General features: G+C 35.7%; 1 protein-coding gene across 7 annotated transcripts in view; it reads left to right on the top strand.

Moving 5' to 3' along the window:
- The first annotated feature begins 558 nt into the window (after positions 1–558).
- Positions 559–15229, top strand: part of LOC128886388 (transcription factor 12) — a 526407-nt gene continuing 511736 nt past the window's right edge. For 5 of the 7 annotated variants that reach the window (XM_054141239.1, XM_054141241.1, XM_054141235.1 and 2 more), the window contains exon 1: positions 559–1261. In XM_054141239.1, coding sequence (XP_053997214.1) covers positions 1180–1261 — 82 coding nt within the window. In that variant the 5' untranslated portion in view covers positions 559–1179. The remainder of the gene's footprint in view (positions 1262–15229) is intronic. The other 2 variants (XM_054141236.1, XM_054141242.1) reach the window with 2 other exon arrangements.

Here is a 15229-nt window from a genome sequence, read left to right as displayed (position 1 = left end):
GCTGCGTATTGCTCGAGTGCCAAGCTGGAATTAGCGTTTTCTTCATCCAGAATAAATAGTTTAGAGTACAATGAAATATTGGAGAACAATTTGTTGCCGTTTATTCATTCGAAGAACCACGCTACTTGGATGTATCAACAAGATAATGCCCCCATACACAAAAGTCGAGCAGCACTTACGGGGGTTTCAAACACTTAATATAAATTTATTGAAGTGGTCAGCATGCTCCCCGGATCAAAATCTCATAGAAAATTTATGAGGTATGATGGTATGGCGTATTTATATGCACACAACCAACAATTTTCGAACATTTCGCAGTTAAAAGAAGATGTACTAAAATCCAGGAATGAAATTAACGATGAAATTTTGAAGAAAACTAGTTGGGAGTATGGCAAGTCGCATTTTTGAGTTAATCGAGAAGAAAGGAGGTTCTACTCGTGATTAAATCATTCCCTATTTATTCATTGAAATTATAATTTAATCATTACATTATAATTTAATATTGTTATTATATTGTAATTCTATTGGTGCTATAGTTGTACACCCGTGAAATATCTATAGTATTATTATTAGTTGTCTTAAATAAATGTTATGTTCGCCATTTTATCATTGCTATAATATATTTTTAGCATCTTTCACATGATGTTATTAAAAATTAGAAATAATTAATTAAATCTACAAAACGCACGAAAATTGTAGCGGTGTTATAGTTATGCACCGTAGTGTATATAAAGCTGTAATTTCGCAAAAACCATAGTGTCCGAATATTAAAACGAGTAACTGTATAAGAGTGGCGAAAGCAAATGACAAATGGAATACATTGGCGTAACTTTGAAATATTGCAGCGATCGAACAACTACTTAAGTTTCCCGTATTCGTTATTTTGTCCCTTTTAGTTTACAGACCCTCGGCAACTTGAGTTGGAATCACAGTAGTTGAATCTAGAGCGCCTAGTTGAATAATCGAGATTCAAAGTGGCCGGCCAGCAATGGTGGCGCGTTCCACATAAGTAGATGACGCTACCGTCGAGCTATAAGAGCCGCGTAGGTGAGGCGGCGTGGTTCAGTAGTGTGCGTGACTGTTCTGGGAGGAGGGTGGCTCCGCGCGCGGCCGCACCGCGAAACCGTGCCCACTCGTCTCAACCACGGACGTCCACTCGTTTTCTCGTTTCGTGAAAACATGGCGGCCAGCGACGACGAGCCGATGCATCTCTACGAGGTTTTTCAAAACTGTTTCAATAAGATCGCCAACAAGCAGCCCGGTGAGTGACGTCAGCCACGAAACAGTCCCTTCCCTGTGCCTGGGTCGCCAGAATCTTGTGCTGTGTGTGCACGCCGTGTGAAAAATAGAGTGATACGGAGTCTCTGGTGTCTAGTGGTATTCGCTGGAAACGAGCACCGTGTGCATTAAATCCCACGAGCGTCGCTCTGGTGTGCTTTCTGTGTCGACGGGCACCAACAGCGAGGCTCGAGTAAAAATTTGGGTGTTGTGTATCGGTCGATCGAGCCCTCGATCTTCTCGAGAATCGCGCCGGACGTATCTCTCGACGACTCGATCCGTACTGTGTTTTGGTTTGGCTTGTCAGTGCTTTGGATAGTGCTGCCCCGTCGTACGAAACTAACCCCCGGGAAAGATCTGTTCATCCTTGTGCTCCACGCATCCCGTATTGTCATTCTTTCTTTATCAATCGCGCGAGTTTCGATAGTAACGTTTCGCGTGCCTGGTAAAATATCGAATACGACATAACCTAGAGATACACCAGAGATGATCCTTGCCTGTCATGTGCAACAGCGTCCAGTTTACTGTTGTGACGTTCTCGCGGGAGCGAACACCGAGAAAAAGCCTCCGCAAAGATGCTATATTTTGACACAAGTATATTTCGTGATCGACGGAATTTTATGAGATTTTCTGTGGAATAGTTGCTTCACGATTGGGCGTGCTCCGATCTGCTCGCGTACCACGTGTCTTGGCGACGCCGCTGGAGGAATCGTTAAAGGTTAATCGTTCGGACGTAATTCAGGAGACTATAAATCCGAGTCTTTTCTTGGTAGACGAGCCCGGGAGATCTCGAGGGAAGGGACTGCCGTGCCTTTTTTATCCTTTATTTTTCTTCTTTTCATACACCTGCCCGACTGAGAGGGAGCGCGCGCGCGCGCGCGAGAGAGAGAGAGAGAGAGAGAGAGAACTGTTCTCTGTGGAGCAATGCGCCGTAACCGCTGCGTGTCGTAGAATCGTACTGAAGGTGGTTCTCAATTTTTCGCCAACATGTCAATTCCGACACGTGTCTCTTCGTTTCTCTCTCAGATAGCAAATTTTCATGTTTGAATAATTTTGAATGAATCTTTATCTAGATATTATACATCTCGATCAGTGTTTACCAAATTTTCATTTCAACCCTCGATAACGTAAAATTTTCATACACTTCTGTCAGTAAAATCATACTATTTTCGTTAAGGGGGGAGTCTGGTCCAGCTAATGTATTTTTCTAATGCATATAATTTCCATATATAATTAATTTTTGTTATTGAAATTGTTTTTACATATAAAGGGACGTTCAAAGAAGAAAATTTCACAGTGTAGATTTAATTTGAATGTACACATATACAGGGTGTCTACGTATAAGTTCGGACATACGCAGGGTGTGAATTCTACAACAAATTTCCAACAAAAAATTACTCTTAGACATTTTCTTAGTGTCGCCTTATTCTCAAGTATTTTCACTTTTAATATGTTTTCTGTGTTTTCGGCTTGACACTCTTTAAACGGTCATAACTCGACTGAATTACAGTGCAAACTTAAAATTAAGTACACCATTCGAAAGAGCGTTAAATTTCCCATCTCTCTGATGCCAAACCAAAATTTATTATGTAGATTTAACAAGTGAAAAATTAGGTCAAACTTTATATTCTAAAAATTTCAAAAAATTGGACTTTTTCTGTATTTGTTTTTCGGTTTCAAAGAGATAGTTGTTTGGCGGGCACTCCTCGGGAAAAACTTCCTCGAAGTCTCAGTTTTTGAACGCTATTATCCAAAAAAATTGAACGGTGATTTTAGGAAGAAGATGACGTTTAATTGCAGAAAAGCGTTCAAAATGCCCGACTCCTAAATCAAAACTTATTGGTTCTCCTGCGCCAAAAATATCGATTTTTTGCTGTGTGAAATCGATCGTGTTCCTATCTCCATATCATTTATCGGTACACCAAGGTTGATTTTGATTAAATAGTCACTAGAAACGAAAATTCTATGGATACATGTTCAAAAACAATTATTATTCACTTCGCACTCAGGGTCTATAGGGCTTGAGGTGTAAAAACATCAATTTTTTTCCTAATTTGGGAGGCTCGTCACTAAAAAATACATCAATCCCGCAGTCAAGTTAATTTTAAAGTGACGAGCTGATTTTTGTTGAAAAATATCGATTTTTATCTAAAAACCCACGCTTTTTTGCATTTAAACGTCATTTTCTCCCTTAAATACCACCGCTCAATTTTTTTTTTTACAATATCATTCAAAAGCTGAGACTTCGAGGAAGTTTTTCCCGAGGAGTGCCCGCCAAACAATTATGTATTTAAAACCAAAAACCGGATAGAGACAAAATGACAAACTTTTTAAAATTGTCACAATGTAAAGTTTGACCTAATTTTTCATTTATTAAACCTACGTAATAAATTTTGATTTTGCATCACGGAGATGTGAAATTTAACGCTCTTTCGAATGGTGTACTTAATTTTAAGTTTGCACTGTAATTTGGTGGAGTTATGGCCGTTTAAAGAGTGGCAAGTCGAAAACACAGAACAAAATAAAAGGTGAAAATTCTCGAGAATAAGGCGACACAAAGAAAATGTCTAAGAGTAATTTTTTGTTGGAAATTTGTTGAAGAATTGTAACCCTGCGTATGTCCGAACTTATACGTAGACACCCTGTATGCAATGCTGTTAAGTCAGAAATACAAAGTGCCATTTAAAAAAATGAAGGTGATCTTGACAATACTAACAACAAATTTTATTCAAACTTTTTTTTATTGCAATGTATAGCCAATCGAAAATTGATCAACATTTGTTTACAATATTTTTTTGTCGGATTATCGCAAGTACTTGAAAAATCGTGAAAAGTGTTACGTGAGACACTCTGTATATACATAGTATATCACAAGTATAATGCAAGTTTGATCAAACTATGTAAATAATTTCAAATGTTTCAATTATCCTACATTTTTTTTGTTTGTACTACTAACACAAAAAAAACTTGTTATGCATATGTTAATTAACACGAATCACAGTCAAACAAAAAACATTGGTTTAGTTAGGTTCTTCTTCTCCAAGTACTAAACGTTATTCGTTAATCGAAGAGAAGCGAATAAATATTTATTCGTGCTGTAAAGGAGAAAACAATCCATTACGTGAGCCAAAGGTGTCCATGCTAAGCTCATTGAGATTTGTATTATGAATGTACTGTACTACCTAGTAGAGGGTTAAGGTTTGCATGACAGCAAACATTTGCATATTATGCTGTGTTTAATTCGCATACGCGAGAATTCTCCTCTGTATGGTATGGTAAATTCGTCGGAATTCAAATCTCTATGAACTTGATTTGGATATACAGTTGCATGCAAAAGTTTTCGGCCAAAAATAATTTTGGAATTAAATTATCTATAATAGGTGTCAAGTAGAAATACAAATATATCATAGTAAAGAGCTTTTATTATACTATCGAAATGTACAACTCAAAAATTTGATACAACAAGTAATAATTATTTATAACAAAAATAACAATTTTTACTTCTTCATAAGTATCCGGCCAAGTACAAAACATGAAGAAAAAACACGATAACTGAAGGAAAAATGTTCAAATATGGTTACATATGTAACATTATCATCAATATTTAGTAACCATACCCTGTGAAGCTATCACGGAGGCACATTGGTAAGGCATCGATTCAATAAGTTTGATGATTCTATCTTGAGAAATATTTCTCCACTCTTTTTGAATTTCTGTCCATAAAGCAGCGTTATTGGTACAATTAACAGTTCCTATTCTTAGTTTAACCTCTTACCATTAATGTTCTATGGGATTCAAGTCTGGAGATTGACTCGGCCAATCTATAATTCGGATCTTATTCTTCGTGAAAACTCCTGAAGCAACCCAGACCGATGTTTTGGATCATTGTCGTCGTCTAACATACCTTCTCCCATTTGGCTGACATTAGTCAAAGTACTGTTTCACGTAGACTCACAGAAGTTGGATTTTTGAACGGGTTGGAGTTAAAAAATCACTGATAAGTAAAACAAATAAGAAGGCCAGATTAGAGTTTGCAAAGAAACACCGGAGTTGGACAGTTAAAGATTGGAAGAAAGTGTTGTTTTCGGATGGAACTAAAATTAATTTATTTGGAAATGATGGGAGAAGGTATGTGAGACGATCACAAGGCACTAGGAATGATTCCCGATATCAAATACCAACAGTAAAGCACGGTGGAGGTAGTATTATGTTTTGAGGTGCATTTTCTTGGAAAAGCGTCGGACCAATTTACAAAATTGAGGGTACTATGAACGCTTTTATGAATAGAGATATTCTATCAGAACAAATGCTACCTTATGCCCGTCGAAATTTGTCACGAGAATGGATATTTTAGCAAGACAATGATCCAAAACATCGGTCTGGGTTGCTTCAGGAGTTTTTCACGAAGAATAAGATCCGAATTATAGATTGGCCGAGTCAATCTCCAGACTTGAATCCCATAGAACATTTATGGCAAGAGCTTAAACTAAGAATAAGAACTGTTAATTGTACCAATAAAGCTGGTTTATGGACAAAAATTCAAAAATTCAATCAAACTTATTGAATCGATGCCTCACCGATGTGCCGCCGTGATAGCTTCACAGGGTATGGTTATTTGTAACCAGTTTTGAACATTTTTCCTTTAGTTATCGTGTTTTTTCTTTATGTTTTGTACTTGGCTGGATACATATGAAGAAGTAAAAATTGTTATTTTTGTTATAAATAATTATTACTTGTATCAAATTTTTTAGTTGTACATTTCGATAGTATAATAAAAGCTCTTTACTATGGTATATTTGTATTTCTACTTTACACTTATTATACATAATTTAATTCAAAAATTATTTTTGGCCGGAAATTTTTGCATGCAACCGTCTCTTACTTACACTTATTTTTGGACTATTTGTTATACTTGTAGGAGTTTAAACGAAAAATAAGGCAGGGGGATTCGAACCCACGATCCTCGGATCCACAGTCAACCGCTTTACCTACGCGACCAATCCCGTACCCTACGTTTCGTGTTCTTATTTGACTCCTTATTGTTGGGTATGGGAGGCGCGGATACTACATACTTACAATCATTTAAATCGGAATGGTTAAATATCTCATGAGGGGATGAAGTTATAAAAAAAATGTTTTTACAAATGTTATTTAGTTCAAATAGACAAATTATATGGTATATATAATTTTGTTGTAAGTAAATATTGGGGAGATTTAGAAAACAAATTAAATTTTTTAAATGGAACCTTATGTATTTTGATCCATGATATCATAGCATTTGTTTAGACAAATTCGTTGGCCTATAATGCATGGTCATTTATTTTAATATTAAGCCCAAATTGGAGTTTGAAATAAGTAGATTTAACTTATTGTTAGCCCGCCATTCGGTTGAACAAGGATGGAAGATGGAGAAAAGGAAAGAAGATGCTTTATCCTTGTTCGAGCAACTGACGGGTTGTGAAAAATCTACTGATTTCAAACTCCAATTGAAGGTCTTACATTACAACAAATGCTATAGGTTGATGAATTTGTCTAAACAAATACAATAATATCGTGGATCAAAATATATAAGGTTTCATTTGAAAACATTAATTTGTTTGTTAAATCTTCCCAATAACTTTTGTAAAAACATCTTTTTCATAGCTTCATGCCCACATAATATATTTAATCATTTCAGTATAAATGAAGTACCCTGTATATTTATGTGAAATATTTTATGTTGTTGTGATATGTGTATAAGTTTTGTTTAGCATTTGCTGTTTTTAAATGTGGAATATACGTTATTTGTATCATGTTTATCGCACGTTGCGTGGAATGTGTAGTTTGAATGGTGTTTGTAGTTTTGTGTGATATTTAACATATTTCTATATGGGGTCTGTATACATATAATTTTAACATATAATTTTAAACATTATAATTTTTATGCGATATCTCTTATGTGATATATGATTTCTGCACTGTTTTTATATTTTTTGTGTAAAACTGAGATTTTCACGTTTCGTGTGTTATACGTCTTATTTCTGTGCAAAATGTGTAATTTTTACACTGTAATTTATGTATGGTTGGTATGGTAGGTACTGTATTATGGCATGTAATATGATTTTTTGTTCCGTTTATATGACTTTTTTTCGTGCTTACATTTTCATAATATAAGAAATGCCCTAAAGTTCACAAACCATACATTTTTCACAAATGTGTGGACAAAAATTGTACATGAACCACACATCTCATATAGAAGTATGTAAAATATTACAGAAAATTACAAATATTATTTAAATCACATAAATTGCAAAAATCATTCATTCTACGCAAAGTGCAATTAATTTATCTTACTAAATGGTGTTTCGCCATTTATGACAATTTTTTGCGTAAACTACAGGTTAAAATAAGGGATATATGTTTTTGGAAATTTTGTTTTCACCATATAACAGTAATTATATTAAATGGGAAATTCCTTCTTCCACGGCAAAAATGTGATTTCTTACCTTCTTTTTTCTTATGTATGCAAGACTTTAATTTGAAATTTTACACAAGTCTTTAGTACTATTTCAGTATGATGTACGAATTTTTATCGAAAGATTTACCTAAAAATATACATGTTACGGCCCGTTGACCGTGACGCCGCAATGGAAACATTGACACCTCCCTTAAGCTGGCAGGACCAAATCAGCAGAATCATATTGGACTTAGTGGAATATTTAGTACTTGTTTTGTACTAATTTGTACCGCCAACAATAATTTTGTACCACGTGCCGTTTTCAAAAAAATCGTGACGCTGCTAGTTTAACGTTAAGCTTGTGGCTGAAAATGTTAAAAATTAATATAAATGAAAAAATCAAAGCGGATACATTTAGTACTGAATTTGTACTAATTTGTACCATCAAAAGAAATTTTGTACCTCGTACTGTTTTTGAAAAAATCGTGGCGCTGCTAGCTTAATAGTAAGCTACAATTAGCTGGTACAAATTAGTACAAATTCAGTCTTAAATGTATCCGCTTTGATTTTTTCATTTATATTACTTTTTAACATTTTCAGCCACTAGCTTAATATTAAGCTAGCAGCGCCACGATTTTTTCGAAAACGGCACGAGGCACAAAATAATTGTTGGCGGTACAAATTAGTATAAAATAAATACTAAATATTCCACTAAGTCCGATATGGTTCTGCTGATTTGGTCCTGCCAGCTTAAGAGAGGTAACATTGACCGCTAATTGACTTGATTTCTACCACCTGGTGGTCTTGCAAGGAAACACACAGGAGTGTTACATCCCGAATTCGATGACACTTTGTATATTTGTTTCTGAGACCTTCCTATGAATTACACCATCTTCAGTTCGTGTCACTTTTGCGTTTTATAGGAGAAACTAGCCCTTTTCTCCCATCCGCCTCGTTTACTTATGCGTTTATAATTCGGAAATGGTAAGAGATATCCAAAAAATTTGAAATACAAAATTTGATGGTTTCTAACATTCTATAACGCCGTAGTAAGAAATTAAAAAAAATTTATTTTTAATAATATTTATCCCACCATAAATCTTTTCGCCACCCGTTATATGAAAATTGTTTTCGCAATTTTGTGGACGTTTTCATATTGAACAACTTTCGTCTAACCAATTTTGTTCTATTTGTTACCAAATTCGAGTTACTGTGCAATATAGGTACGCAGCCTGTATTGTGTAAATTCGTAGCTCTCTTAATAATAAGCATTTTGGATTGAAACTTTTTCTCGTCGTAGATCTCATGGAACCCTACAAAAAACATATAGAAAGTTTTTTTCTTAAGCAAAAATCCAATTTTTAAAAATGAAATTTAAGTTTTTTTTTAAGATTTCGCAACGGTGCTTTCGAATTAGATCAATTAGATTGTCTATAAAAATTATTCTTCTCGACAAAATTTCAACTTATTTATAGGAAAAAACGTTATTTACTTTAATTTTGTTTTAAAGTTCTGAATTCATAGACGACAATTTGTCATTATCTAACTAAAAATCTTTGGGAAAAGCCGATCACTCAAATAGATTTTTCTCTATCGTGTACATAAATTTACAAAACATAGTGTCAAGAAAAACGCGTTTAAAGTTTTCAGTACAGAAAAGTAATATCTATTGAAAACTTACAATAGTCAGAAGCTAATCTGCTACACCAGGCCTATACAACAAGCCTTTCGCTTCCTCATTAAATTCTTTTTGTTGCATTTGAAGAAGTCTACGAGCTACTCGAGCCTCCTTCGCGCTGCTTCATCTGTGGCGCTTCTGCCTCAAGATTCGTTGGCCACTGTGAAGTTAGCACCTCATTTTCAAAAAACCAAATTTTCAGCATCAGTTCTATTTGCACCCACAATAGTTCTATAGTTCCTGATAGGTTTTAGAAATAGTTCCGCCGAAATACGCGAGAAACAGCATTTTGAAAATATGAGGTGCTAACTTCGCATGACCTGAAACTTTAAGTCACCGCAACGTTCTTATTGTTGAATTGACGGCTAAAAGTCAATAGAACTTTCGATAGTACTCTTTGGGGTGCCAATGGATATCCCATCAGAACTTTGGAATTTTCAAACAATTTTTTTATGGATTTGGAACTTTGCTGACTTCAGCAGTAGTTCCATACATATAGTATAATAAAATTTTCTTAAGCCATTTTTAAGTCATTTTTGTACAAACGGACAATCAATTCTATGCTATTGAAGATCAACAACATACAATATTGATTTTCGATTTTTTTAACTACAGCGCACCTTCCGCTCAGTTGAAAAATGTGAAAAAACTAGAGTGGTCGGTCAATACCATCGAGTCACACTAAAATCACGGACACCTCAAAAACTACACATTCCGTACAAAAACAAGTTTTCATAGAGCATACAAATACCATGTACAATATTAGATACAGATACGACCGCGAATACGCACGTCCGTACTTACAAGATTGTTTTGTCATTTGTCATTATCAAATAAATATTTATTAGATCGTCTTTGTTATCTGAAGGTGTAACGGAATCAGGAGGGAACGTAAAGGAAAGTAAAACTGTTGAAGATGGAAAAGGAGGAGGTGAGACATACACAGGTTTCGAATGAATAAACCTATGTAAAGAACACTAGTTTATATATTTATAAACTATACACATGAAAATAAATAAAAATAAATGAAACCGTCCTTTAGCTACTGTACGCAACGCGACGATGCACAGTGGGACAAAACGGCGCTCAGCGATCAAAAATCGATTTTCGTGAATTCGAAAAATGGAAAAACTGTTGAAGTACATGGATAGAGAACAAATTGCTGTTTAATGTAGTGCAATCCGTTTTTTATATTTGCTCTCGTTTAGCTCTGGTGCGCATTCAAATTCAGTTGAAATTCGTTCAAGCGAAATGCTTATGATATCACACCTAACTTCAGTGTACGATTCTGAAAAACTTTGCTCGGAAAGACGAAATTCCAATGAATCATAAAGCTTGCTAGATTAGTAGAGATTGCATTCAGTGCATAAAGCAAGTCAAAATGCTAACAACTTGTTCAATAATAACATTAAAATAAAAGGAAGTACAGCGTATTAAAATTTTAACTTTACATAAGTTTTTAAAGGTGAGTCCCGTCGAGTCCCGGGGTATAATCAGTACCACATGAAAGGCTGAACCTTTCTCTTTCAGAAGCAGAAAGAATTAGCTGCTACTTCCTGCTACTTTTAAAGAAAACAGCGATTAAAGTAAACTCTGTCTCGCGCGCCCGTTACGATCGCTACTAAACACTCGCTGTAGTACCGACCGACTGTAGCGGTCACGCGATATAGAGTTTACTTTAATCGCTGTTTTCTTTAAAAATAGCAGAAAGTGAAGCTAATTCTTTTTACTTCTGAAAGAGAAAGGTTCACCCTTTCATACGATACTAATGATATCTCGGGAATGTACAGGAATCGTTTTCAAAAACTTAGGTAAAGTTAAAATTTTAATTCGGTGTACTTTCTTTTTTTTACGTGTTATTATGTAACAAGTTTTAATCCCATATACCCTAATAATTTTTTACTTAGCATTCACTTCTATTTCCAACTGCAAGATTGAATTTTATCCATTACAATTACAAAACTAAAAGTAACGTTAATATCTGTTTAGTTTCGTCATGGTAATGAGTATACCAATTGCAATTAGTTTCTTCTCGGAAAACATAATAAAATTAAAAGCAGAGAGTTCTTAGTCTATGAGAGTTCTTAGATGTTGTCTAGACTTATTCGTTATTCTTTTTCTCGTGGTATGGGTGTGATAATGTCCATTGCTAACTGTATCGACTGAAACATCTGAGGTACGGAAAACAAAAGACAGTCACTTACCATACGATCCAGGTAGCGCGCTAAACAATTACATTTTTAAAAAAAAAAAGTACTTCGGATTTGTCAGAACATGGAGATCCGACATCGACGCGCATCGATTTGACATTACTTTTTTTTTAAAAATACAGATAATTACCTACAAAATGAAATGAAAAAGTTATCTTGATGCAATGAAAACCGACAGTTATGTGCATTTAAAAAATGGTAAGAGTAAATAAGTTTGTTGCACAGTGCAGATACAAATGCTGCCAGAAAGATCATTGATATCTGCGCGCACGCTTGCGGATGTCGAATATTCTTATCTATTTTCAAAAAACGATGTTATCTAGTTATGTGTGAAATTGAGCATCGATAAGCTTGTGGGAATATTGTTCGACGTGATACAGCGAAATTATTTGACGTTACTGTGTGGTCAAAGAGGTAATTCTATCATTGACTGTTCGCACGTTGATGCTCGAGATACAAGTTGGTCAACTGAGACTCGTGTGTTTGTTTAGCTTGAGAGGATGCTGTTTGGAGTACGGCTGTATTGCTCGGTTCGTACCGAACGCCATCCCATTCGAGTGAAAGTATTTCCTATCTTCTTGTGTTCACAGTGCTGTTTTCTAGGAGTGTAATGATTCAACAATTTGTTACACGAATTCATGCCAGAATCTATATTATCAAAGAATTTGTATTTATATTGGTTCACAGGGTGCGTCTTAATCCGGAGAAATTGAATTTTCTTTTTTAAATTAAATTTTGCTAGTGAAAAAATTAAACATACAAGAAATCCTTTTGCATATTGGTTATATGACCTCTCTCGAGTAGAGGGAGTCCATGCTAAAGTGGGACAAACGCATATTTCAATAACTATTGATGATACGAAAAAATTGTTTACATGTAAATTGCAGGATACAATGGACTCTATATTGTGGCGTAAACGAAATTTTTTTTATATTATTAATTTAAAAGATATGATGGTGAAGTTCCGTTTTTTAAACGGAACTACCTATACGGCATTTTAGATTTCAAATACATAGCATATACAGGGTGTCCCAAAAATATTGTAACACCGTGAAAAAGGTGGTTCGGGAGGTGATTCAAAACAACTTTTTCCTTAGCGAAAATGTTGTCCGAAACTTCATTGAGGAGATATTAACGGAAAATACTGACCAATCAGAGCGCGCGTATACCGTTGGAGCGGCCGCGGTAGCGTATGAGCGCAGCCGCGGTAGTGTATGAGCGCAGCCGCCTAGCGCGTAGCCTACGCTCAATCGGCACACTCGCGCTCTGATTGGTTAGTGTTTTCTGTTAATACCTCCTCAACGAAGTCTCGTACAACATTTTCGCTAAGGAAAAAGGACATATAATATCGTCGTCACTAGAATCGTCATTGATAACCTTGTCATCGCAATTCGATAAACTATCTGGATACAATTCTTCATCTTCACATTCTATTTTATCGTTGTCCATCCTGTGATTAACGGACGGTAGAATTTGCAATAGGTATTGAACACGTTCACGCAGGCGCTGCTATTTGTGTTTCTCGACGTGGGGCGGCGCGGTAGTCCGTGCAAAACGACTTTAGTCGTTTCCCACGCAAGATATGAATCTGCGCTAAACGACTTTATTCGCTTCCCGCGCAAGATGTGTTAAAATGGAAATGTTGCTATATAGCAGACATATAGCAATACATGTAAATTAAATGATTAAACGAACTTACCTGAAAGTAAAGTTCTATCATAATTGTATGAGCGCCTCTTCCGAAGAGATTAAGATGTAGCTGTTCAAAGTTTGTTATGGGCTTTAATTAAACTCTATAGATAGCGCAAAATATTGAATTTATTCACGCCTACCGATGAGAAAATACTATAATAACATATAATACTGTTACGCCGGGGGGTAGTGCCACATCGAGGAGTAGACATTTTTAATAATCAACACGTCTTTTATAAAAGAATAAGAACTCAGAACGTTTATTAACAATAACAAGAACTCAATCGGTAAACACGTCTATTTGATAGCAAGTCTGGCGACGTTCTGTCAATTCAAAAGTTGCCGATTCTCTTGGTAACCGGAACATCCCGACGATCCGCGTCCGCTCGCTCTTGAGATCGCACTTCAGATCGTCGCAGCATCTTCACGCTGCCGCGACGATGCAACTTCGCAATATTGCGGCATCTTCATTGCGGCCGCAACAATACTTTATTTTCGTAAAATTGATAGAGCAAACTCATTTGTGTCATTTACCAACTCTCGGCGATAAAATTTTTCAAATACTTCTGATTTATGCGTCCAACCTGCAGTTTTTCTAACTACGTCAATATTTATATCACTTCTGCTTACTGCGGAAGTGGATGCATGCCTTGTACTATAAGCACTAAAATAGCGAGTATCTGCGCCACTACAACACAACACTCGTTTTATCCATCGACTTAGCGATTGCGTAGATACAGCTTTATGAGGTTTTTTCAATGATACAAAGAGCTTATACTTCAAACCCCTTAACCCTTTAGTTCTTTTAATATAATCAGTAACCGTGGTAGCCGGACATATAACATATTTCCTTTCGATAAAAGAGTCGAAGTCTTAATTCTATCAGGTATCTTAACTCTTTATCTACCGGGCTATTTAGAAACAGTCTTTAATTCAAAACAGAAGCTTCTACAGTAGCATATACCAATCTAGGCTGGCAATAATTCCTCCATACTGTTACTAGGTACATTGAAGCCAAGTCTGTTTCCAAAAACTGAACATTGAATCTGGACAACCATCAACACAGTAAATAAATTCAAAAAGCTAAATACTGGAATTAAAAAGCCTATAAATAGGCTCCCGGTAAATAAACTGTTAATTTCAATGCGGTCGCTCTTTTTACTTATATTTCGAATGTCTATGAGTGCCAAAGTTTGCATACGCTGACCTGTGATTAGCGCTAATACTGCAACTACTTTTAAAGTTAATTTTTCTAAGACAAGATCCTTATTCATTCCCCAATTTCGAAAACAATCTAATTCTAAGGACGGGTCCCAAGTACAGTCATACTTGGGTCTTTGGGGTATTAACCCTTTCCACTCGAGGCCTTTTTCGCTTGCGCGCACCAGCAACAAAAGACTTTACAAGTACTTTAAAAACATTTAAAAACAACAAACGTATACAAATAATAAAATTCCACAAGTTTATTCATTTATATGTCGAAAACAACAAACTTCGATAAATATTACACTGTATAATTAGTTTTGGTGTGATATTTTGGAAAACAATATCCAAGATGCATCCTAGGTTTGTCAGGAAACGTATCACAGTAATACGAAATTTCCAGCCTACCTCCAGGCGTGTTACAGTCAGAACAAACCTTGCAGTCCCTATTTGGCCCTTTTAGTATTACGTGAAGCTTCCCGTTTAGTCGGATTTCATCGGAATGCGACGTAGACGCTTGCTCTCGTTGCTGGCGATATAATCTTCTCAATTGTTCGACAAGTGTTTTCAGAAATCGCAGATTGCTCAGTGGCTTTTCCTCTTTTTTGGTCTTTTCTAATTTATACAAAATGTATGAATTGATCAGGGAAATTTCCATGCCCCCCAAAAAAGCTTACGTCACCATTTAAGGGAGTGGACTCCCGTGCCTTGTATGCGCTAGTACGCACTCAC

Source organism: Hylaeus anthracinus, unplaced genomic scaffold (assembly GCF_026225885.1).
Source record: "Hylaeus anthracinus isolate JK02 unplaced genomic scaffold, UHH_iyHylAnth1.0_haploid 11982, whole genome shotgun sequence".
NCBI lineage: Eukaryota > Metazoa > Arthropoda > Insecta > Hymenoptera > Colletidae > Hylaeus > Hylaeus anthracinus.
Note: the sequence above shows the minus strand (reverse complement) of the source record. Positions and strands in the feature narration are given on the sequence as shown.